Source organism: Leptonychotes weddellii, chromosome 11, assembly GCF_054177405.1.
Source record: "Leptonychotes weddellii isolate Sample4059 chromosome 11, ASM5417740v2, whole genome shotgun sequence".
Classification (NCBI taxonomy): Eukaryota; Metazoa; Chordata; class Mammalia; order Carnivora; family Phocidae; genus Leptonychotes; species Leptonychotes weddellii.
This window is the reverse complement of record NC_138379.1, coordinates 3,750,387-3,775,597: the sequence shown is the minus strand read 5'-3', so window position 1 is coordinate 3,775,597 and position 25,211 is coordinate 3,750,387. Positions and strand designations below refer to the sequence as shown.

The following is a 25,211-nucleotide window of genomic DNA, read 5'->3' as shown; positions in this document are numbered from 1 at the left end:
CATTCCCTCCCTGGGAATCCCTACCTGTGAGACCTCTAAGAGGTCTCTGGGAGGTGATCAGGCTCCCCTTCCACCCCAATGGGGGTGGGCCTGTCTGGGCCCTGGGGCCCCAGGCCTTACCGGAATCCGACATCAGGACAGGGTCCTCACCTGCCAAGTCTCCTCGAGTCCAGCGGGCACAGCGGAGCGGGGTTGGCCCAAGGCGACCGGGGCGGGAGACTGCCGAAAATTAGGCAGGGTGCGCCTTCTCCCTTACGATCCCTCATTCCATCACCGCCCTGCTGTTGCCCCCAAACCGGTGGCAACAATGGGCCAATGCGGTTGGGTTTCCCGGTCAGGGAACCAAATGTTACGGAACCTGGACTGGATCGCCCGATGGAAGAACCAAGTGGCACCCGGAGATCTTGGAGGATCGGAGGTTTATTTAACGCCGGCGGGCTCAGAGGAGAGTGGTCTCCGAGGTTTGAGCCCCGAGCACAAAGGGGGCAATTTATACACTTCTACTTCCACATACTTGGCACTTTCGGCGCCTGCGCAAAGCGGGGCAGGGAGAAGAACCCGGATTGGTGCGCGCGGGAAGCAGAGCAGGAAGAAGAACCCGGAAGTGGCAAGGACTGGGACTCTCTCGCTGGCTCGGTCGGCCATCTTAGGACACAGATTTTCCTTATCAATTTTACATCAGCCTGACCCGGGCTGAGGGCGTCCGGATAGCTGGGAAAACATAATTTCTGGGCGTGTCTTCGAGGACATTTCCAGAAGAGATTAATTAGCCTTTGACGGGAGGGGTAAGGGAAAAGCGACGTGGGCCGGCCCCATCCCATCCTTGGGGGCCTGGATGGAGCAAACCGGCATAGGGAGGGTGAGTTTGCCCTCTCTGCTTGGGCTGGGGCTTCCATTATCTGCCCTGGACTTGGCCTTGCGCCTCAGGCTTGCCCGGAATCACACTTTCCTGGGTCTTCAGCTTGCACGTGGTAGATGGTGGGACATCTCAGCTTCTGTAACTGTGTGAGCCAGTCTTTGACAGTAAGTCTCTTTCCGTGTATCTCTGTATATCCCGTTGGTGCTGTTCCTCTGGAGAACCCTGACTCATATGGTGTGATCGTTTGGGGATAGGTGGTAACTCACGGAAGGGGCTGCAGTAAGTTCTGGATGCAAGGTGGTGATTGCTCTTGATTCTTCCCCGCACGTGCATAGAACCTCCTCGAGCCTCTGCACAGAGACCCTGCGAATTCTAAGTCGTGAAGTTGGAGTTTTATGATGTAAATGAGTTTCTGAATGAGTGTAATGTATTCTTTCATACCGGTAATATTTGCCCGTGGCCAAAATTCCGAAGGTGCAAAAGGGCATACATGAAGAGCATGTCTCCCTGTCCTCTGGTCTCCCAGCTCCCCACTCTGAAGAGACACACTCATGCCAGTTTCGGGTGTAAACTTCCAGAGATATCCCATGTTTCGACAAACATATACTTTTCTGCAATTTTTGCCCAAGTGAAATGGTATCTTAAGATAGCCCTTTCGTTGTAACAAATAGTTACTGATAAGTAGATGAGGCATGGGGCAGACTGGATTGGGAGCCCCTCAAGGAACCTGTCCTGTTGAGATTTGAAGCCCTTAACTTCTGAGCGAAGCTGCAGACACCGGCTTCTTCCCCTAAGGAATCAAGTCAGTGCGTGTTTGAACCCATCGTAGATTCGGTCTTTGGTGATGAGAGATCAAGATGGACCCTCTCCTCAAGCTTGGCTTCGGTTCCCAAATATCCCACGTCTCTCGGGGGCAATAAAAACAACGAGCACGAGGGGCCCCTGGGGGGCTCAGTCGGTTAAGCGTCCAACTCTTGATTTCAGCTCAGGTCATGATCTCAGGGTCGTGGGATCGAGCCCTGTGTCGGGCTCTGTGCTCAGTGCAGCGTCTGCTTGAGATTCTCTCTCTCCCTCTCCGTCTGCCCCCCCCCCCGCTCGTGCTCTCTCTCTCTCTCTAAAATAAATAAATAAAATCTTAAAACAATTAACATAACAATAAAAAATTTTAAAAAGTCTTAAAACAAAAAACCAAAAACAACCAGCATGATCGCTTGCATGTGCCAGGCCAAAGCCTCCCTGCCATCCCAGCCCTACCTCTCTGTGTCACCACGATTACACGGCAGGGACCCTACACAGAAATATGGTTGCATCTGTGTGCATATATCTTCCTTGAGCAGAAATGGTCTGAGAAATCAGCTTGCTAGGACTCTCTTTACCAGCATGCATGCATCCATTCATTCAATCATTCATTCTTCCATTTATTTACACAGACTTTACATTATATATCTTTTTAATTTTTTGTTTTAAGTAGGCTCCACACCCAATGTGCGGCTTGAACTCAGGACCCTGAGATTAAGTGTTTCATGTTCTGACTGAGCCAGCCAGGAGCCCCAACATTATATCTTGTTGTAAATCCTTCATATGATTCTAAGGGCTTTACTGGGGCACCTGGCTGGCTCAGTGGGTAAGAGCATGGGACTCTGAGCTCGGTGTTATGGGTTTAAGCCCCACATTGGGTGTAGAGGTTACTTTAAAAAAATTTAAAAAACAAAACAAAACTAAGTGCTCTACCCACAGTTATTTTGCCCATTTTGCAGACAAATAGAGTGAGCCAGAGACAGGTTAAGCAACTTTGTCCAAGCTCCCATGGCTTACAGGGGCAGAGCTGGGATGCTGAACCCGCAGGTAGAGCAGAACTGGGCTCCAGCAGCCCAGGTCAGGAACAGTTTGTTACCAGTGTGGGGCGCTGGGCCAGGCTTTCTGAAGGACCCTGAAGCTATGATTATGTTGTCTTTGTTTGCGGGTTGCTCAGCCTCCCTGGATGATAAATAAAAAGACTCTTGAGTGGGTGGGCTGCGGGCTGCATCTGGAGAGGACAAACAGGGAGCCAGGGAGACTGGCCTGGGGGCTCTTGCAGTAACCTAGGCATCAGCTCACCACTGTGGTGCCAAAAGGAACAGATCCAGGAGGAATCATCAAAGCACCACTGTGAAGGGTCGAGCGGCAGAACTCATGACCAGTTGGTTTAAGGAGGAGGAGGAGTGTGCCGGGTCCTGGCCGGGTTACTGGAAGAACACAGGGCTGGGGGCCCGGGTCATGGTCCTACAATGATTTCTGAAAGAGTGCCTCATCTCCTTACACATCCCCTGGCTCTGGCCTCATGTCCCTACATTTGGAAGGTGACCTTTCATTACCAAGGAATGTACTACAATGGATTCAAACACACACCCCCTAGGTGGCTGCATTCGGGGTTAAGGGATCAGCAAGGATGGGAGTCAGAAGGGAGGAAAAGTGATTGGGACTGGATCTTTGTTTTTAGCTGCCCCTAGGAGGTCTGACATAAGATGATTTAGGTTACGTTTCAGCAGCTTGGGCTGGTCAGGGCCACACCTCATCGAGGTGAAGAGCGAACAGCTGGTGGGTGGACCTTTGGGGCTGATGGGTTTGCTCATCCATGACTCCAGCCAGCCAGCTCGCGCTGGGCATTCCCCGAAGGGGCACAAGCCACCAGGGTAAGGAAGAACCAGGTCTCTGGGAGGCTGGCTTGACTTCTGAAGGAAAATGAAGAACACCTGTGGATCAAGTCCATGGCTCGACCTGGGCAGAGCCACACGCTGGGAGCCAGGTGGGACATCAGACAGTGGGAATCAGAGTTCAGGGCCGATTCAAGGATGTATCCATCCTCCATCTTCACCACTGTCTTCGTTTCCTGGGGCTGCTGGATGAAGGTCCTGCAGACCCAGGGGCTTACACAGCAGGCATTTGTCGTTGCACCATGCTGGGAGGCCAGGAGTCTGAGATCACTGGGTGGGCAGGGCCGGGCTCTGCTGCAGGTGCTGGGAGGGGCCGTCCCAGGCCTCTCCCCTGACTTCTGGGAGCTCCGCAGTTTGTGGCCGTGTCGCTCTCAACGTCACAGGGTGTCCTCATGTGTATGTCCACATTTCCCCTTTTCCTAAGGACACCAGTCACATTGGTTCAGGAACCAGCGCCCCCAGCCTAGTGTGACCTCATCTGAGCGGATCACATCTGCAATGACACTATGTCCAAGGAAGGCCACGATCTGCAGTGCTGGGGGTGAGGAGTCCAACATACAAATTTTGGGGGGACACAATTCAACCCATCACGACCACCTGATGGGGCTGCCTCCCTTCTCCGTGTTGGCACCTGCGTACATGCTCAGGGGTGGACTGTGATGTGCCTTGCTGCCCCCCAGCTGCTTGAGCTTGGACTTTGGTTTCCCCTTGAGTTAACCAGAGGCCCTGGACTTGGCCCCTGGGTGCCGATAGAATGCCGGGGCCCCTTGGGAGCAGAAGCAGAGCTTGCGGTCCAAGAACTGTATGCATATAGGTGGCTTTCCTCTGTGTGGCTGTGAGCAGAGGTCGGGAGACTCTGACGGGAGACCGACATGCCCGCCCAGCCTCTCCTGTCCAACATGCAGCTGAGAGACCAGAGGTTCTTCAATCTCTGTTTATGCCCAAGGCACGGATTACCCAACAGGTATTTACCAAGGGTCCACCGTGTCCCAGCCGCAAACTTCACCAGGAGCTAGAGGGTTCGGCATGCCACCTGGATGCCCTGGCAAGGCTCCGCCCTGGGAAGCTGGGCCCAGGTGGCAATTAGTTTGACATGGGGTACAGAATGTGGCTCAGATGCTTCCCAAAGTAGAGAAATAGCGTGAGACATGTCAAAATGCATTTGCATCAAAGCCCGTATTTACTCTCTTTTTAGAAAAGATCTTATTTATTTGAGAGAGAGAGAGAGAGCTGCAAAGGCAGAGGGAGAAGCGGGCTCCCTGCGGAGGCTGAAGTGGGGCTCGATCCTAGGACCTTGGCACCATGACCTGAGCCGAAGGCAGACGCTTAACCGACTGAGCCACCCAGGCGCCCCACCCATAGTCTCACTGCAAAGGGATTTATTCTACCCAGTCCAGCTTTTCGTAATGGCATCTCTTGGCCTCTTGCACCCTCTTCCTCACCTCTGCAGTGACCACCAGAGGGACAGTTCCCAGAACCTTCTAGCTCTTTCCCTCCTCCGGGCCGTTGGGAACTTGGTGCTGTTTGTTTGCTCTGAGTGGTGTCATGGTCGGTGTCTGCTCCGCACCGAGGCCGGCCTGGCCCTCCAGCTGGGGGGCCCTCTCCTGGCCAAGAGCTGCTCCTATCTTGTGAATCGATGGGTTGACCAGTTGACCAGCTGACTGCAGTGTCCCCAGCCTGGGCCTCCTGCATGATGCCGGGTCTCAGTGAGGACTCGAGAGATGGGGGAGTCTCCTGGCTGCTGTGGGTGAACGTGTGCATGCACATCTGTGTGTGCATGCGCGTGCATGTGCGTGTGTGTGAGCATGATGGGGCTGCCCCAGGAGAAAGGCGGTGTGGACAGGGCTTTGCCATGTGTTGAGCATCATTACCCATGTGGTTGTATTGGATTTGTCCAAGTCGGTGAGGGGGTTGTTCGCTCTGATTTGTGTGTAGGGAATAGAGGCTCACGAAGTTTCCGAGCTGTTGGCCCACGTGGGTGTCAAGTGTGTCTTTTATCTTCTGTGCTTCTTCTTCTTTTTTTAAAGATTTTATTTATTTGTGAGAGAGAGAATGAGAGACAGCAGAGCATGAGAGGGAGGAGGGTCAGAGGGAGAAGCAGACTCCCCGCTGAGCAGGGAGCCCGATGCGGGGCTGGATCCCGGGACTTCAGGATCATGACCTGAGCCGAAGGCAGTCGCTCAACCAACTGAGCCACCCAGGCGCCCTATCTTCTGTGCTTCTGAAGCTCTGGCATTGGGGGCCTTGCTGACTCTGGAGGGACTGCCCCTCCCAGGGTTAGCGATTCCTAGAGACGGCAAATAACTAGGCTGAAGGGCAACTTTCAAATGCCAAGAAGCCCAGTTAGAGCCCTCACCCCCCACCTGTCTTACGGGGCTCTCATTCTCAGGACCTCTGTCTCCTGACCTCATCAGCCCAGGGCAGGTCCCAGACAGCCAGGGACAGCCCCTGGGTCCCACATGCCCTGAAATTACCCAGACTAGCCAAGCCTCAGCCTGTTTATTCTGCCCCACCTGTTGGTCCCGCAGAAACCACAGTGGAGGCTCCTGCCCACAGTTCCCATCTCCCTCTTGCCTCCTGACCGACCCTGGTGCTTTTCCGTGTGGCCCCCGTGGTGCGGTGTGCCCCCTCCTCTAGGGATCTGTGCGTAACACACCATCTTTTCAACAGTCACCGACTCATGATCTGTTGGCCTCACTGTACCTGAATGATAATAAAACCTATATTAGGGGGCACCTGGGTGGCTCAGTCGGTTAAGCATCTGCCTTCGGCTCAGGTCACGATCCAGGTCCTGGGATTGACTCCCACGTTGGGCTCTCTGCTCACCGGGGAGTCTGCTTCTCCCTCTCCCTCTGCCCCACCCCCCTGCTCATACTCGCTCTCAAAAAAAAAAAAAAAAAAAAAAAGAACTTAAAAAAACAACCCTGTATTTTGAGACAGAGGGATACAGAAGAGGGGAGGAAGGTGGTAGTGGAGTAGGAGAACCCTAGGCTTGTGTTGTCCCATGAACACAACTAGATAACTATCAAATCATCCTGAATATCCCAGAAATTGACCCGAAGACTGACAGAGCAAACTCTACAACTAAAGAGAGAGAAGAGGCTACCTTGAAGAAGAATGTGTTTTGCTCCATAGAATTCCACGTTGCATATTTTATTACACAGAAAGTGTGATGTATAATTTAACAAAATCAGTTATAAAAAATTTAAACCGAATGCCAAATAAAATAAAGTAAAATAAAAAAACAGAGGGATGCAGCTCCCTGCTAGCCAGGAGAAGGAGGTGTTCGCCCAGGTGACCACCTGGGGCATGCACTGAGGTCCTGGTCAGCTGTACTGAATGGCCGGGGAAGGGGTCATTGTGTCCTTCTGGATACTGAGACTGATGGCTCAGGCCGAAGGCCTCCCTGAGGCAAATAACTCTCTGGCCCCATTTGGTCAAGGAGGAAGCTGAGGCTCAGGAGGCGAAATAATTTGCCCGTCAGAACTGGGACTCTGAATAGGGTCGCCTGTTCTGAGGTGGTGAAGGAAGACCACCAAGAGAACCCCACCCAGACCCTGCATCATGAGCACGGCAAACTCATCAGTGCTATGTGTCGTTCATACGGTAATTGGGGGGGGGGCAACAGGAACAGGTGGGCATTAGGGGGAGGCAAAGGTGCAGTGGGGGGAGGTAATTCTCTGGGGTGATAGAGGGCTCTGAGCCCACGCCTCAAATCCTGCCCCTTGAAATGGCCCCACTTCTAGAATCTTCTCTGAGCATCCTAGGTTTTTTGTTCTGTTTTGTTTTGTTTTTTAAGTAGGCTCCACAGCCCAGCGTGGAGCCCAGTGTGGGGCTTGAACTCATGACCCTGAGATCATGACCTGAGCTGAGACGCTTAACCGACAGAGCCGCCCTAGGACTTTTTATCCCAGTCCAAACATTCTGGGCAAGAGAACTCTGCACGCCTTAGGTGAGCTCCAGAAAGTTCCAGCAGCAGATGGAGGAGGGGCCTGGGGGTGTTGGCAGAAGGGGGGACCATCAGAAGACACACTTGGCTCCCAGGTTCAGCCTCAGGCTGTTCAAGAGAACAGTTTCCCTTTGGTGCCTTCAGAGACTTAGAAGGTTTTCTCAAGGAAAACATTCCTTACTAGTGGAAATGCCAGTTTCTTCTCAAAGTCTGGGCTCGACAATTCCGTAGAGTCTTCCCTCGAAGGGGCAGGCACGTCAGGAGCTCCCATTTGCATGCACTGCAGCATCCCGGGAGAACTCTTCTGGAAGGCCCGACACTGGGCGCACCGTGTGCACCCGCAATTAGCCACCGCCGTGACAGTGACGATGTCTCCCCCCTGCACAGGCACAGGCGCGAGGCCAGGCGGGCACCGTGCCTATCCCCCTGTCACAGACAGGACACCGAGGAGTCTCCTGAGCCCACTCGGGGCTCGGAGGCCGACTTCTCCGGCCGACAGGCTCTCTGCTCTGAACGACTCAGGAACCCCCCTCGAAAAGACAGTTATCATGTGATCTCACTCATATGCGGAATTTAAGAAACAAAACAGAGTACAATCATGGGGGAAAAGAGGAAAAAATAAAACAAGATGAAACTGGGAGGGAGACAAACCATAAGAGACTCTTAATCATAGGAAGCACACTGAGGGCTGCTGGAGGGGCGGGGCGTGGGGGGCTGGGGTCACTGGGTGAAGGGCATGAGAGAGGACACATGATGTCATGAGCACTGGGTGTGATGTAAGACTGATGAATCACTGACCTCTACCTCTGAAACCAGTAATACATTATATGTTAATTAAAAATAAAATAAAATAAAATGATCCTTGATGCCGTGCTCTGTCCCTCAGAGACCACTCCCGGAGACAATCTGGTAGGCTCTGCTGGCCCTGAAGTTTGGTTAGGGGCCCGGGGGGCAGGGCAAGACCCCCACCTCGCCATTCTGTGCCGCACATGGAGCCTCGAACCCTCGGGTGGGCGGAGAAGGGGGCGCCGCGTCTCCCGGCCGCCTTCCGCGGGAGCAAAGGGAGAAGAAACCCAGGCGGCGCATTTAGGGGACATTAGGCGTCTCCAGTCCCCGCAGTGTTGCAGCACAGGAAGCGGGTCAAAGTGCACCCAGCCTTCCAGGTGGGGCAATTCTCTCCTAGAGACAGGTGACGATGTGTCCCTGCGCGGAAGTGGCCCTCGGCCCGGGGTGTGGCGATGTCGGGAGGAAAGGTCAGTGTGGCAGCCACACTTCCTGGGGGCTCCCGGGAGCCACATGCAAACGGAGGGAGCAGCCCTCCATCGCTGAGTCCCACCTGTACAATTTACATCTTTAATGCTTCTAGAGCTTTGTCTGACCCTGCTTCCGGTAGACACTGGACTCAATGTCTTCCACAAAACCCCCAGGTCATCAGCCTCGCTAGTGAGCCGAACAGAATTTCACCCTCGTCTTGGGGCTGGCCGTCCAGTGAGGGAGGGAGCCCAGCCAGAAACCTGGGACAAATAAATACGCATGTGCTGACCCCAGGAAGAAGGCAAGGAGCAGACAGTGACCCGGGGAAGGGTCCTCCTGACATGGGATGGCCCGGCAGCCCCATCCGAGCTGGCGACTCAGATCCATTAGCAGCCAGGCATGCGGGTCAGTGACGGAGGGGACTCCTAGCCCTTGTGCCTAACCCCTGGGCTGGCCTGCCTCCCACGGTCCATTTGCCATGCTCTCCTTACAATGCCTAACACCCCACCCCCTGCGCTCCCGGGACCTGCTGGGATCAGCCGGGAGGTCTCGCAGTGGCCTGGAGAGGGTGAGCGAGCTCTGCAGGCCAGGGGGGCACCCTGGGGCACCAGGTCGAGGGGCAGTGCTCAGAGAGGGCCAGGCCAAGGTGGGTGCCGCTGTGCAGGGGGGCTGGGTTAACAGGAGGTGAGGCAGGCAGGGGCTTGGAGGCCCTGGGTGAAGTCCACGCTATTACTGGAACAGCAAAGTGTCCCTGTGCAAAAGAGGACAGGAAGCTGGCCTGGATGAGGTGGGAGGCAGCAGGATGTGGACAAAGCAGGGGTGCAGGCCAGAGCGTCCTGCCAAGCCTGGGCCGCGTGTCCGCCATCTGCTGCCAGAACAGCGCAGCTGTGTCGGGAAGAGCCGACGTTCATACTCTGCAAAAATACAGATGTGGGTCATTTTTCTTTTTTAAGTCAAGTGATGTCATTAACCTAATCCAGGTCCCCCCTCCTTTTTTTTTACTGTGGTATAATCGACCTCACAGAGGATTTACTACCTTAACCATTTTTTTGGGAGAGAGAGAGAAAAAGAGGAGGTGGGGAGAGGGAGGGAAAGAGGGAGAGGGAGAGAGAGAATCTCAAGCAGACTCTGTGTGCTGAGCATGAAGCCCGACATGGGACTCGATCCCACAACCCTGAGATCACGACCTGAGCCGAAACCAAGAGTCGGCCACTCAACTGACTGAGCCACCCGGGCACCCCTCATCCTAACCATTTTTAAGTGACAACCCAGTGGCATTAATGATATTCCCAATGTTGTGCCTACCATCACCCCCATCTACATGCACACTTTTCCATGACCTCCAACATCAAGCAATAGCTACCTCTTCCCCAGTGCTTGCCTCCCCTAGGGACCTCTCTCCTACTTTCTCTGTGGATTTGCAAATTCTAGGTATTTCACACAAGTGCAATCACACAATACGTGTCCTTTTGCAACCGACTTCTTTCACTCAGGGTCACGTGCTCAAGGTTCATTCAGGCGGAGGCCGCTCAGGGTTTCATCATCTTCGAGGCTGAACAACATCCCACTGAACAAAGGGCCACCTACGTTTCTCCACCCACCTGCTGACAGTGAGTTCCTTCTGCATTTTGGCTATTGTGAAAAAGCCTAGTCCAGGTTTCTTTTTTAAAGACTTTATTTATTTGAGGGGCACCTGGGTGGCTCAGATGGTTAAGCGTCTGCCTTCGGCTCAGGTCATGATCCCAGGGTCCTGAGATCGAGCTCCACGTCGGGCTCCTGGCTTGGCGGGGAGCCTGCTTCCCTCTCTGTCTCTGTCCCTGCTCATGCTCTCTCTCTCTGTATCTCTGTGTCTCAAATGAATCAAATCTTTAATAAAAAAAAAAAGAATGAAAAAAAGCCTATTTGAGAGAGCGTGCACGTGCGACAGAGTGAGCGAGCGAGCACAGGAGTCGGGGAAACAGAGGGCGAGGAACAAGCAGACTCCCCAGTGAGCGTGGAGCCCAACATGGGGCTCAAATCCATGACCCTGAGATCATGACCTGAGCCAAAATCAAGAGTCCGGATGCTTAACTAAGCCACCCAGGTGCCCCAAGCCTAGTCCATTTTTTAAAAGCAGTAAATGTTCACGAGCTCAACCCTGAAGGCACATCACCCAGTTCCCCAGAGCAGAGGTTCTGCCTCTTTATGGGTAATATGCATGGTGAATAGTGACCCAGCACATCACCGGAGTCCTCACGGCGGTCTAGGGAAGCGGGTACTGGGATCTCCCCCATTTGACAGGGGAGGCAGTCGAGGCCCAGGGTGCACGGGTCTGGGGTTCACACCCACGTCTGTGGCTCCAGAACCACCTCACGGCCCAGAGCTGTACTGCTGGCCTGAGCAGGCTTTCCAGAACCTACTGGATGTTTCCAGCATATGGATGTGCCAAAGGCAGAGAACATGGAAGGTGATTCCTGTCAGCATGAGGGATGTCCGCAGAAGTTCGTGGCGTGGCCTTAGTGGAGAGCACTCCACGTTCCCAGACTGGGTCCCACCACCCCTCCCACCCCCGCGTCACAGCCCACTCGGGTGTCCTCGTCCTGTGGGACTGCGCCCCCTGCCGTCCACGGAGGGCACTTCAGGGGGAGTGTCTCCAGGGGCCGCGCCCGCTCTACTGTCTTCATTTCCACAAGGCAGGGCCGACCCCACGACACCCCACGCGACTCTCCAAGGACTCCTGCAGAAGAAAGCATGCACTACGGTTCCACAGGTTTTACTGTGCGGCTCACAAGCCCTAACTATTCTCTGGGAGGAAGGCCCTACCTCTGGGAACGACACAGCTCGGAGGGCCTTGCAGTCAGAGAGCCCCTCGTCCCCAACCCACTCCCCCGTTCCCTGACCTCAGGGCTCAGGACCTGTTGTCCCTCCTTGCCTGACTGACCCCACACAGATCTGGGCAGCCCCAAAGCCTCCCGGGACAGGTGGCTGCCTTTAGGATCCACTCCACAATGCCTCTGCCGTCTCTGCTACTGTCCCTTCACACCCAGTTCCCCGAACATCACGCAGCCCCGGCTCTCCACCCCCGCTGCCCCCCCGCTGCCCATCCTTCCCCGTCCTGCCTGTGCTGCCTGTGGTCACAGCATCAGCCCCTGCACCGCGACCCTCCTTCCCTGCTGGACCAAGAGCAAAGGACAAGAGTAAGGACTCTGGGCCCAGACTGGTTTGAATCCCAGCTCCTTAAATGAGCAAATCACTAGCAACAGGTACACTCAAGAGATGGGGTTTGCTCAGGCTTTGTCCACCTTGCCAGAAGCAGAATCCAGATCGTGTCTCTCTTGGCGTTAGCTCCCGGGTCCCAGCTGCGCCCCCACACCATGCCCTTGGGCCCTGCCGCCTTCGGTGGGGTGGAGGGCAGCCAAGAACACAACCTTATCTCCTCAACAAGCCTCCAGTCTGCAGCTTGGGACGGCCGTGCTTGTCATTCTTCCCAAATTCCAGGCTTCTCTGGCTCAGGGAGGCTTTTGCTGACAAAACTAAGCTCACAGACATGGTGCTCAAGTTAGAACAATCTGTCACGGGAACGCAAAGCTTTTTATATCATAACTCAGAAACACGGCCTCCAGAAAACAGTTTATTTTTATATACTGTAAACATGAGCTTCACAATCAGCACAAACGTGGAGCGATCTCGATGGTGTTTACCCGGAGGACAGTCTGTGGGTTCACAATAACTGGAAGAGAGAGAACAGTGTCACAGCTTGGCCACATCTGATGTTCGTGGGCTACGGTGAGACCCTGTCACCGGACGACCTGCTCTTTCCACGGGGAGTCGGCCTGGCACCAGCCCTCCCCAGGTGGAGGGCCCTGCCGACCCCGTACCATGAGGGCTTCATGGGGGGCCTGCCTGCCTCCCCCTCGCGCTCTGTGAGCCCCGGCAGAAGCAGCAGCGGCCGTAACTCCCGGGGGCTCGGAGGTCAGGAGCAGCCTGGCCTGGCCCTTCTTCCCCTCGTGTGCCGTGAGACCTGTGGGCTGCTTGGGGGTGAACGGCCCCGAATGGCCGAACCCGAGGCTGCGTGGAGGTGGCACAGGGTGGCGGAGAGGCTCCTACGGACCTGACCTGAGGGAAAGCCAGCCTACTGTGTTGGAGTATTTTATTTTATATATATATTTTTTGAAGATTTTATTTATTTATTTGACAGAGAGAGAGAGATAGCGAGAGCAGGAACACAGGCAGGGGGAGTGGGAGAGGGAGGAGCAGGCTCCCCGCTGAGCAGGGAGTCCGATGCGGGGGCTCGATCCCAGGACCCTGGGACCATGACCTGAGCGGAAGGCAGACGCTCAACGACTGAGCCACCCAGGTGCCCCTGTTTTGTTTTTTGGGTTTTTTTTTAGATTTTTATTTATTTATTTATTTGACAGAGAGAGAGAGACACAGCGAGAGAGGGAACACAAGCAGGGGGAGTGGCAGAGGGAGAAGCAGGCTTCCCGTGGAGCAGGGAGCCCGATGCGGGGCTCGATCCCAGGACCCTGGGACCATGACCTGAGCCGAAGGCAGATGCTCAACGACTGAGCCACCCAGGCGCCCTGTGTTGGGGTATTTTAATAACTCGGCACCACTGGCAGTTCAGGGTAGCAGTTACGGTGGTGACCAGGGACTGTGCGTGCTACGTGTTTCCCAAGACAGGATGCCCCAGCCTGCGGGTCCCAGCCTTAAGGAGCCCCCACAAGGTGACTTCCAGGGGAGGCTCCTGCAGGGATGGTCCTGTTCCTGCTCGTGGATTACCCGGGCAGAGGTGGGGGGCCGAGGATTAGAACAAAGAAGGGTAACATGTGGGGGACAAGAAGAGTGGAGAGAGCGCAGGCCAGGCCTGGGCTGGGCGCCCCTCCACGGTGGAAGGGCAGAAAGTGGGCAGTGATAGCTGATGGGGGCCTCCTGTGACCCCATGTGCCCCGAGGCCCTCCATCCTGGATGTGCGGAGCCCGCCCCTACCCCAGGAGGCTGGTCAGGGAAACCCAGGGCTCCTGCCCTTACCCAGGAAATGCCCTCACCTTCCCGACCCCTCGCACCACACCCTTCTGTGACACCCCTGCAGCGGGCACCAAAACGCCACCGAACGAAGCTTCTTTTCCTTTTCCTGCTAACTGGCTGCTGAGCCCACCCCAGGGCTCCTCTGCTCCCTCACGCACGGGTCATGAGCCCCCACAGGGGCACCCACGGGTGAGGCCTCTGCTGTGAAGTCGCCCCTCAGACTCACTGCTGCTCCTGCAGCTCCACTCCGGGTCTCCTGAGACCACGCCGGGGCCACCCCCTCCCCATGCGGCTCAGGTGGTCGCTGCCCCTGGTCCGCGCCCACCTTGCCTCCAGAACCACGTCATGCAGCTCCCTCTCGTCCACGGCAGGCTTTGTTTCTTCGCCTCTCTGACTCCTGACCCCACCTCCACCCCTTCCCACCTGCAAACCGACCCCCGCGCGGTCCCCAGCAGACCCCTAGACTTCCTGCCCAGCAGCGAGGCCAGCAGATGGACGCTCACTTCATCACCAAGCCACACTGCTGCCTGGCCCTTCGCCCTGACCGAGCTGGGAGGAGGGCCCTCCTGTCTGAGGCATCCCATCGCCGGCGCGCCGAAGCCCACACTCCTCATCCCGCCCCCCCTCAGGCACCCCTGGCTCCCCCTTTGAAATCTCATATTGATTTTTGGCCTTCTCTATCAACCAACAGCCCCCCGATCCTCCAGCCTCCCTGCTCCCCTGGAGACTTTGCAGACGAGCTCCCTCTCCTCCCCTTCCCATGTTCCATCACACACGCATGCGTGTAAATGTGTGCGGACGGATATATGTACCCAGAGGCACAAGGTCGGGTGTTGCTCAGGCCCCACTAGAATCGAAGATTCGTTCCCGTTCCCGTGTAGAGGGGCAGTTCACTTAGCACGTGCTGCTGAGCGACGTTCTGCTGAGAGGACCCCACAGCACGTCCCTTTCTTTGTCCAGTCTTTGTGCGGGACGGGAGAGCCACCTCTGGTGTCCCCCTCCGTGTCTCCTGGGGCACGCGGTGTCGGCTTGCAGTGAAGGCGAATGTCTGCCTTGCCGCAGCGACCGGCTGAGCCGCAGCCCGGGGGCAGCACCGGAGGCTCCCGGGGCCCTCTCCCTCCGCACCCTTGGCCTGGTTAAGAGTGACCTCCATCTGCCCCTCCCCATCAGACCCAGGGGACCGGAGCAGAGCTCTCTCCCAGGTGTCTGTGGCCCCTGCACCCCAGCGGCCCCAGGCCCCTAGCAGCCGCAGGACCAGCGGTTCATGAAGCAGGGCGGGGACACGGCGCCTGCCACACTTTCTCTAACTTACCTTTCTTCCTCTTGTAGTTTTTCCTTTTCTGAAATCTCATATTGATTTTTGGCCATGATTCTGTCTTTTCAATGACTGTGGCTTCTACCCGAACGAGATCTTTTCTAGAAGGGAGAAAGATAATCAATGATATACCTTCTTATTTTTCAATCCTACTAATGCTTTATGTAAGAATTTCCAAACAAAGTTTTACTTTCTTTTTTGCTGATTATAAAAGTAGTATGTCCTCCCTGCAGATATATATATATGTTTTTTAAAGATTTTATTTATTTGACAGAGTGAGCACAGCGAGAGAGGGAACACAAGCAGGGGGAGTGGGAGAGGGAGAATCAGGCTTCCCGCTGAGCAGGGAGCCCGATGCGGGGCTCGATCCCAGGACCCTGGGACCATGACCTGAGCTGAAGGCAGACGCTTAATGACTGAGCCACCCAGGCGCCCCTCCCTGCAGATATTTTGAAAACCACCAACAAGCATGATCAAGAACAGTGTAGAAGGAAGGGGAGAAGGCTGGGGGGACGGGGATCAAGGGGTGTGAACTTCTAGTTATGAAGTGACTTCACACAGGGAGTCTGGTTGATAAGACTGTAATCACTTTGGGAGGTGACAGAGGGTAACTAGGCCTATGGAGGTCTGCACTTGGTAAGGTACAGAGGATGGATATGATATTGTATGTGAACTGTAATTTAATAATAAAAAAGAACAGCACAGGGGCACCTGGCTGTCTCAGTTGGAAGAGCACACAACTCTTGATCTTGGGGTTGTGAGTTCAAGCCCCATGTGGGGGGTAGTGTTTACTTAAAAACAGAAAAAAAGAAGACAAAAAGTCTGTCAACAAATCTTACAAGCCTCCACTGTAATAATTAGTAACAGAATTATTACTAATACTGGTTTGGCCCAGGTGTCCTCTGCCTGGCCTCCCATGCAGCCCGCGTGGGTCCTAGACAAAGCCCAATGTGAGCGAGCGCCTTACCCAAGGAGCGGCTTGCCAAGTAACGTGAAGTTGTCAGCTCCAACCAGCAGGACCTGCGAACGGAACAGACGCGTTACCAACAAGTGACGGGACAGTCAGCGGCGCAGACTCTGGAGCATGAGGAAGGTACCGGCCACCTTCCTAGCCATTCCTGGGGTTTGAACCGGTGGGGATGCAGGCCGGCCCCGGGCTACTGTGCCGCAGCTCCTGGGGTTCCTCCTGTGCGGGCCCAACGGCAGAGCCAGGACCACTGTCCCTGAGCACTTAGCGCAGTGATGGCGCATCCAGAGAACAGTGGCAACTGTCCTGTGCAAACAACGGTGGCTTTTTTTTTTAACTTTTTATCGAAAGTTATAACATATACAGGGAAAAATCACACTGTGGTGTCTTCTGAGGCAGTTCATAACTGCTAATCCCGCTAAGATATAGGTTCAAGTGTGGTTTTTTTTGTTTTTTTTAAAGATTTTATTTATTTATTTGATAGAGAGAGAGACACAGCGAGAGTAGGAACACAAGCAGGGGGAGTGGGAGAGGGAGAAGCAGGCTCTCCATTGAGCAGGGAGCCCGATGCGGGGCTCGATCCCAGGACCCCGGGATCATGACCTGAGCCGAAGGCAGACGCTTAACGACTGAGCCACCCAGGCGCCCTCAAGTGTGTTTTTTTAAAGCCTAGGAAATTCCATGTGGACGTTCCAGAAACCGTCCTCAGCGTGGCCAAGCGTGGCCTCAAATGAAGACATCTTTGCATTGCGAGGGCAGTGGTATTTTTAGTAGATGTTGAAGACCATCTTAAGTTTTACTGATAAGAAAAATACCTGACCAGGGATGCCTGGCTGGCTCAGTTGGTTAGGTGTCTGCCTTCGGCTCAGGTCATGATCTCAGGGTCCTGAGATCGAGCCCCGCATCAGGCTCCCTGCTCAGCGGGGAGTCTGATCCTCCCTCTGACCCTCCCCCCTCTCGTGCTCTCTCTCTCAAATAAAAAATAAAATCTTAAAAAAAAAATACCCGATTGTATAAAACTTAAATATTTAAAGACAAAGTGTATTTTATAACAACATCAATGGACTCTGTACGTTTGACGATGACAAATAATCAAAATGCTATCCTACAGTTACTTTCAGGTTGACACTTTCTCTGCTACTAAATTTCCTAAGTGAGGAAAACCAATCTGCATTAGGTGGTGCTTTCTATAATATTTTCATTAATGTGAAATGTTTCCAAACAATGTCTTTTTAGGGGGCGCCTGCTGGCTCAGTTGGTGGAACGCAAACTCATGACTCTTGATCTTGGGGTCGTGAGTTCGAGCCCCATATTGGGTGTAGGGATTACTAAAAAAAGCAAATAAACTTAAAAAAAAAAAGTCTTTTAGAAATCTTCTCAGATACACTCCTAAAGCCTCCTACTTATCTCAGACATTATGGAGCAAACGTGCCCTTGCTCAGGGGCTCACGACAGAGCCCCCGTGTCATTAAGAAGCGAGCACGGCTGGCTGCTGATGGCGATACGGTTGATTAGCTCAGCTCTGAGCTTAGACCACAGGCTGTGAGAATACGTCTTAGAAACAGAGTTTAATGCTCCCCTTGGTGTAAACTCTGCAATCACAAAGGAAGGAGGAATATAGAAAACTATTATAGAAAACTTACACGTTTACAGACATACATTTTAGGATTTATTTATTTGAGAGAGAGAGAGCGCATGCTCCAGCGAGTGCATGAAGGGCGAGGGAAAGAGAGTCCCAAGCAGACCCTGCGTCAAGCTCGGAGCCTGAGGCGGGGCTCGATGCCACGACCCTGAGACCATGACCTGAGCCGAAACCAAGAGGTGGACGGTCAACTGACCGCGCCACCCAGGCGCCCCTGAAAACTTAGATTTTATATACTTTTATAAATAGAGTAAGAAAAAAACAAAGAAGGCCGCCCACAACAGCCAACAGAATCGTAAGTGATGGGTAGACACGCGAGGCCAAATACGTAGCCGAGCAGTGCAGGATGGCGGGTAAGCACGTCAGCCCCAGGGAGACGCCTCTAAGACCAGCCTCTCTGTTTGAAAGCAGCCAGCAAAGCCAAGGCCAGAGCAGCGCTCCCGCCGAAACCCTCTCTCGGTAAATACGCGGAAAGCCCTCCGCCTGTGACTGGGGTGTTCATTCCTTTCTACGGGAGAACGTTCCTGAGACGTGAGACCACTCAGCACACATAAGCAGCTCCGAGGAAGTCTCCTGAGGGAGGGGGGCAGCTGGCGGGGCCGCCACCCCCGGGGGGACACCCGCGCTCCCCGACCCTCGGCTCCGCTTGCCTCCGCCCGCCGACCCAAGAAAGCCTCCCCAGGGATGGACCCGGGGGCAGGAGGGCACGTTTGGTGACTGCGCCCCCAGGTGCACAGGCACGGCCGGTCTCACCTTCTCCAGCCGTATCCTCTCTCCACACCCAACGTCTAATGCGTTGTCAATTAAAATCAGATCCTCAGAGGTCACCTTCCACTGGTGGCTGGCGAAGTGCACCACAGCGAAGAGTCGGCCGTACCGGCCTGTGGCAATCAGCTCGTTCACCCTGCCCACGACCTCTGCGGGGCAGAAAACAGAACAGGCGGCGGGCCAGTCCGCTGCTCACACTGGGCACGGCAGCCGCGCCGCCCCACACGGCCCAGGCCCGCAGCGACAGTGATACGAGGCCGTGTGCGCCCTGCTCTCCCTCAGCAGGACATGAAGTTCCAGCCGCAGCAGGGACACCAGGTGATGTGACAGATGGCACCCCTGGTGAGGTCACCTGCTGCTGAAGGCCGCGCCCCTCCCCACGGCCAGCGCTCGGCCTGCCATTCCCAGGAGCACGGGCTCGTCTGCGAGGGGGGCTTCTAGAGACATGCGTCCCCCAGACCTCATGGAATGCCCCATGGCCGCCCGTGATTCTCTGGCCTGAGCACTCCGCGTGCCTGGCTCCATCTCTTTGACTCTGGGGTGGAAAGACCTTCACCCTGTGGGATTCCCAGTCTTTACTGAGAAAAAGCCAGAGGACTGGCAAAGCGAGAGGAGAGGCCTTTCTGCAAACCAGGAAAAGCTAGAATTACACCCCCTGGTGCTAGAACTACTTGCAAGCCTCTGGGCTTGCACACAGCTCTGGGCTGCCACGGCCTCACCTCAGCTCATGGTCCCCTCTCCTGCCCCGTTCACCGTCTGATAAGCGTCTACGAGCCCTGACCCAGCCGGCCCGGCCTGGGGCTGGGGGTTTGGAGAGGAGCACACAGTTCCTGCCTCGGAAGCAGAGTCAGGCTGGAGCCGCGGCTGGAGAAGGGGCAGAATGCCGTTAATCTTGCGCCTCGCGCTGACCTGCATCTCCAGCCTTGTGAGGGAAACAGGATCCCACACTCGCTCATGGCAACGGTGGCCGGCCACACTGTCCCTCCTCGTGTCCCGACACCCCGACAATTTCTGCGACTCCCGGGACAGCACCGGCACCCCCGGTTCTTCTGACTGTGGAGAAATCTTTCCCTGCCCCCACGTTCCTACCAACACCAGGGAGACAGGGATGGACCAAGGGCACCCCCGCTCGCTTACACCGCCTGCCTTGACCACGGTGGGTGCTTGGGAGCATTTGCGAAACGAACGAGGGTTTATATTTTTGCGTCAAGTGGCAAAAATGAGCCTGAGTGTTCACACTGTGCCGGGTCTCAGGGCACGTGGAAACATGAGATCCTGTTCTGTGGCCAGGGGACCACCTCGGTGGGGGGAGGAGGGACCACCGCCCTCCAGTTCCTGCCTCTGTCACCTGCATGGTGTCTGGTCTCCTCAGCGGGGTCTGGCAGGACAGCTTCTGGCCAAGGTGGTGAACTCAGCGATGTTTTAGGAACGTATCTGTAAAACACAGTTTACATGTGTGCGGCACGCCCGTGGGAAGACAGTTCAGAGTCTGTAAGAAATGGCTGTGCTCAGGCTGGGGGGCCGTCACTGCCCTGCCAATGCGTGAGTCTTGGGTACAGACCTGCCCCCTGGCGGGGCCAAGGACGGGCTCCTGCGCAGCCTCTCAGGTGGGCCGCGTATTTCAAGGAACACCCGCTAATCACTCAATAATCAAAACAGGAATTCCAACCATTTTATTCCAGAAGAGCCCCTCCTGGGAATAACTACCTCCCGAGGAGACTGGCCCCTCTTAGCGTCCTCGGGGCACACGGGCTCTCAGAGGTGTGGGCTGCAGTGCTGCCCCCCCCTCTCCTCCACCCAAAGGCAAGTTCTCTGCCTCTCGCCGGGCTCTTGTGCCTCACCCTGGCATTCCAGGGCTCTGCGAGCAGGGCTCCCACGACAGGACCACTTCCCCTGCTCTGCCCCAAGCCGGTCTGTCCCGACCTCTAACTCCTACCAGGTAGGTGCCCGCTCGGCCTTCATGCCCAGACAGGAGCCAGGCCCGGATCTGAACCCCACCTCTGCCACCAGAGTACCACGACCGTGGCAAGCATCTCACGACCCTGCGCTCCAGTTTCTTTCATGGAGCAAATGGGAATAAAAAAAGCACCTGCCTCCAGGGTCGCGCAGGGTCAGGAGGGACGGTGTGCCCAGAAGGACTGGGCAGTGTGGGGGCGCGCTCAGCGCTCAGGGGCCATGGCACTGCCGTCATTGCCCGGCCTGTGCTGCAGCCAGGCATCTGCCCCGCCCCCCGCTCAGCCTGGGGCCGATGAGCCGGCTGTGCAGGGAGGGGAGCCCACGGGCGACAGGAGGCGGCAGGGTCTTTCCCACTTGCTGATCTCGTTTGGCCTCGAATTCCTGAGGTCTACGAAGAGGGGAGAACTCAGGAGAGCCCACATCGAATTCAATTATTCAGAACCGTTTTAAAGCTTTTGTTGCTGTTTGCTGCCACAGAGGGAACCTTTCCTGACCTCAGTCTTTTTGCAGCAGAGCTCCGGCGAGGAAAAAAGGCTGCTCACCGGGGAAGAGCGGCCGCTTCTGCAACTGGGCACAGGCCCTTGTGCTTCTACTGGCAGCCAGCAGGTGCTCAACACGGGCGTGTACAACAAATGCTCTCTGCGCTGGGGTTCGGGGCACTGCGGCGTCAACTGGCCAGGGAAATGAAACTGAGCTCGACCGCTGTGCTCCTCTCAGAGCACCCGGAAACATGCTCCTGCTCTGTGGCCAGGCAGTGGCCTCTGATGGACAAGGAGGAGCGGGGTCTGACATAGGAGCTCTGGCCTCCTCGCCGGGCCTGGCCGTCCCCTGCTGCCGACCACAAAACAACAGATGCCGGAAACCCGGCACTCCGTGGGCAAGAGAAAGAGTAAGCCAAAGTAACTGACATTCCCCCTTAGGATCTCTCTCTATAACCTGATTCTATTTTTTGACTTCTCTTTTGAGCAACATAAAAGCCCCCTGAATCTCCCCACTTCTGAGTCTGTGATGCAGGAGCAGCCGATACTCTGGACAACTCCCTGTATGCCAGGCGCTGTCCTAAGCTCTTTAAATGTAGAAATTTACTGAATGCACACACAACTCCACTGACAGAGATCCTAACACCACTTCCATCTTGCAGAAGAGGAAACAAAGCTCAGGGACCTGGGGCTGCAAGGGGCGGGGCCAGGATAGGACCCAGGAGCTTCCTAATTCTTAACTGCCACCCTCTATTGCTCCTGGATATTCCTACCAGCGGGTGTGATTTTGTCCAATTTACTTTCTGTAGTTTACTTTAAAGGTTTTTTTCCCCTGGGGCGCCTGGGTGGCTCAGTCTGTTAAGTGTCTAACTCTTGATTTCGGCTCAGGTCATGATCTCAGGGTCGTGAGTGAGCCCCGCATTCAGACTCTGCGCTCAGTGAGGAGTCTGCTTGAGATTCTCCTCTCTTTCTCGCCCCCCCTTAAATAAACAAAATCTTTAAAAAAAAAGGTTTTTTTGCCATAAGTGTATTTTAATACTAAATAAACTCTTCCAAGTGATACTTATTTTTTTCTTCCAAATGATATTTAAGTTCTTCCTAAAAATTCTGATCCAACCTTCCTGTGATTCCATCTTCCCAGTTAGAAGTTTCTAATTAGGAGCCACAAGCTTTCCTTAATAAAATCAGCTGCATAAGGCCTAGAAGCACATTTATCTTTGGACGCTTGATGTTCCATCTACGTTTATGTCAAGGGTTTTAAAAAAATACTATCAAGAAATTAAGAGAAAATTTAGATGTTCTCGAAAACCCACGCATATGCCAGTTTGACTTTAGAAAGATAGTCCTACAAATGACGAGTCACCCAAACCCACGTTTTGATATATTACCCTTGTGGAACTGAAGTGCTCTGTGAACCGAACCTTCGGGAAGCGGACCCCAGGGAAGCTGAGGGAACAAGAAACAGTGATCGTTACCGGCAAGAAATGCCACTGCTCTTCAGAAAGCGAAATGCACAAGTACTACCACTGGTGCCCGAGTTTGAGCCCCAGATCGCAACGCACCTGCGGGAAAACCAAGGTCAACAAAGCTAGAACAACATCGCTTATAGTTATTGCTTGTGTGTGTCGAGATGTGTTCTCATGCCGTCGAAAAGGGCCTAAAACCAGAACCGCTCACCCACTGATCCGATCCTTGACCGCCAAGTGCCCAACGGGTTCAGATGCTGTTCTGTGCTTTTGAGACGGCCCGCGGAGCCCACCTCCTCAACGGAGCTGGTTTCTGCGACCAATGGCATGTGGTAGAGGGAAGGGCACAGTACTTCTCAGATTAAGTTATAAAAGACTGGAACGGAGGCCTTCTGCCCATGGTCCAGCTGGTGAGCTTGGAAACAGAAAGCCCGGCCCCAGCTGACAAGAGTGCCAGAACCACCCAGCTAAGCTGCTCCTGTAAATGCTGTGCATGACAAACGCTGGTCATCTTAAGCTGCTAAGCTCTGGGGTAACTTGTTGTGCGGCAGTAGATGACTAATACACCAAGGGACAAAGGCAATCACCGTCTACCAAGCGAAGGTCCCAGTAATCAAATGCAGAGTTTAAGAGCGAAAAGCAGAGGACAGCAACTCAGTAACTGTCAAGGGTTTATTTATTCATTTATCTCCGGAGATGTCCTGTTACTGAAGATTCCTTTGTGGGGCTCCGGGCTGGCTCAGTTGGTAGAGCATGCGGCCCTTGATCTCGGGGTTGTGAACTCGAGCCCCACGTTGGGTGTGGAGCCTACTAAATGAAGAAAAAGTTTCCTCTGTATCTATTTTTTTGAGAGTTTTTGTTATGAATGGATGTTGAATTCTGTCAACTATTTCTTGCATCTACTGATGCATGTTTTTTTTTATAATTGAGCTATAACTGACATTCCATAAAATTCACCCTTTTATAGCTACCTGTTAGCAGGTGTTCCCAATTATTGGTGTCTTGGGCTGGTTTGTCCTCTACTACCTCGCTGTGCCTGGGGTTTAGACCTTCGGCCTCATCTCTTCTTTCTCTATGATCATTCCTCTGCCGATTGCATCTAGTGGAATGAATTTAAATATCCTGTCTACACTGGTGACTCCCAGGTTTACACCTGCAGCCTGGATGTGACCATCCAGTTGTCTATTTGCTATCACCACTTGCAAGTCTAACAGGCATCTCAAAACCTACGAAGGTTCCAGATCCCCGCCATGCCTGCTTCTCTTCCCCATCTCACACAATGCTAGCTCCGTTAAAAGCAGGGATTATTTATTACTGATGTATTCCACCCCTCCCCCATCAGTTCCTGATGCAAAAACATGCTCCATAAATGGTGGGTGAATGAATGAAGTCCACTCTGCTGAGTCAGCACATGAAGCCCTGGTTGAAATACGCCCTGACGGGGGACTCAGCACCTCTCCTGGGAGCCACCCCACTGTTAAAGGCTCAGTTGGAAAGTTTCTGCCCCTGATCTGCTTCCCTGTAACTCTCAGCTATGGTCTTGCCTTAGCCCTGGACCCCAGAAGGAACAAATGCACTCCCTCCTCTCCCATGGGGTCATCCTTTAGCTCTCTGAGGACTGTGGTCTGTCTACCATCCTGTTTTCCTCTCTCACTCTTCAAGGTCCCATCCACTTATCATTTTGGTCGCCTTCTCTGTACTCCATGTTATCTGTGTTTCTTAAAGTGGGAGTCTGGAATTGAACACAGCATTCCGGAGGTGGTTTTATGTTGGTAGAATGGAGTAATTTCCAGTGCTTTTGTTAAAACGTCCCTCCCTACTTAAATCCAAGTTTTACTAATGGAAAACGTCAAGCACAAGGAAGTAAAGAGGACAGAACCCGTGAGCCCAGAGCCCCCGAGCAGCTGTTCCCAGACTCAACAGTTAACAGCTCACGACCAACGTTTTTTGATTCACACTGCCTCTGGCCCAACTTTGCGATTATTTTTACATAAGTCACAGATACATTGTTTAATCAGTAAAGATGTCAGTATACGTCTATGAAAAATAAATATTCTTAAAAAACACACATAACATAGGCACTGTTACCACATCTTAAAAAGGGAACGATTAATACTGTCAAATATACAATTAGACTTAATTTTAAAACATACTTAAACACTCCCACACACAAACAACACACTCCAATCATTTCAGGCAAAAATACAGTGTTTCTGGCGAACACAACTTTTTTGAACCTCATAAAAATACGGCTGCTGCTTTTACTGAATGGGTTAAGATTTGGCAAGGACGTTCACCACCACTTCCCAGAGGAGGACAGCGAGCGTTCTAAAGAGCGGCTCGAAGCCTGGGAGCGACGGTAGAGCACAGGCCTGGGAGCCGTACCGAGCTGTCGGAATCACTCTCGACCCACTTCCCTGCGTGTGACCCTGGGCAAGTCACCCAAGTTGTCTGAACCGAGCCTCAGTTTGCTCCCCAGGCAACACAGGCACTGTAGCGAGCTGAAGAGCTGATGTCAGTAGCGAAGCCGCTAACTAAAGGAACCAGGATCCGAACCCGGGTTTCCCCGACTGCAAAGCGAGAACTACATTCACCGCACCGAAAAAAAGCAGTCAGCACCGAAGGCACCGAGGCAGACACGGACCCGCGCGCCCCGTTCGCCCCGCTCCCTCTTCTCACCCCGCCACCCGGGTCTCACCCGCTCCGGGCCCGGACACTCTCAGGCAGCTGCGGCTGCACGCGGACGCCAGCCCCCCGAAGGCGACCGTCACGACCCGGGTTGTCACGGCCGCCGCCATCTTCCCGCAGCTTCGGCCGGAAGCGGAAACGGCCTCGGCGCGAACCTTGTGCGTCGAC

At 54.3% G+C, this 25,211-nt stretch overlaps 1 protein-coding gene across 1 annotated transcript; it reads right to left on the bottom strand.

The window, feature by feature from the left end:
- Nucleotides 1-12,352: 12,352 nt before the first annotated feature.
- On the bottom strand, nucleotides 12,353-25,204 carry MRPL21 (mitochondrial ribosomal protein L21). The gene is made up of 7 exons (XM_081797631.1): nucleotides 25,054-25,204; nucleotides 22,278-22,335; nucleotides 19,803-19,888; nucleotides 18,440-18,603; nucleotides 16,045-16,097; nucleotides 15,075-15,178; nucleotides 12,353-12,464 (listed from the first exon to the last, which is right to left on the bottom strand). The coding sequence occupies exons 1-7, from the start codon at nucleotides 25,151-25,153 to the stop codon at nucleotides 12,400-12,402; spliced, it is 630 nt and encodes a 209-aa protein (XP_081653757.1). The 5' UTR covers nucleotides 25,154-25,204; the 3' UTR covers nucleotides 12,353-12,399.
- Between the last annotated feature and the right edge of the window lie 7 nt (nucleotides 25,205-25,211).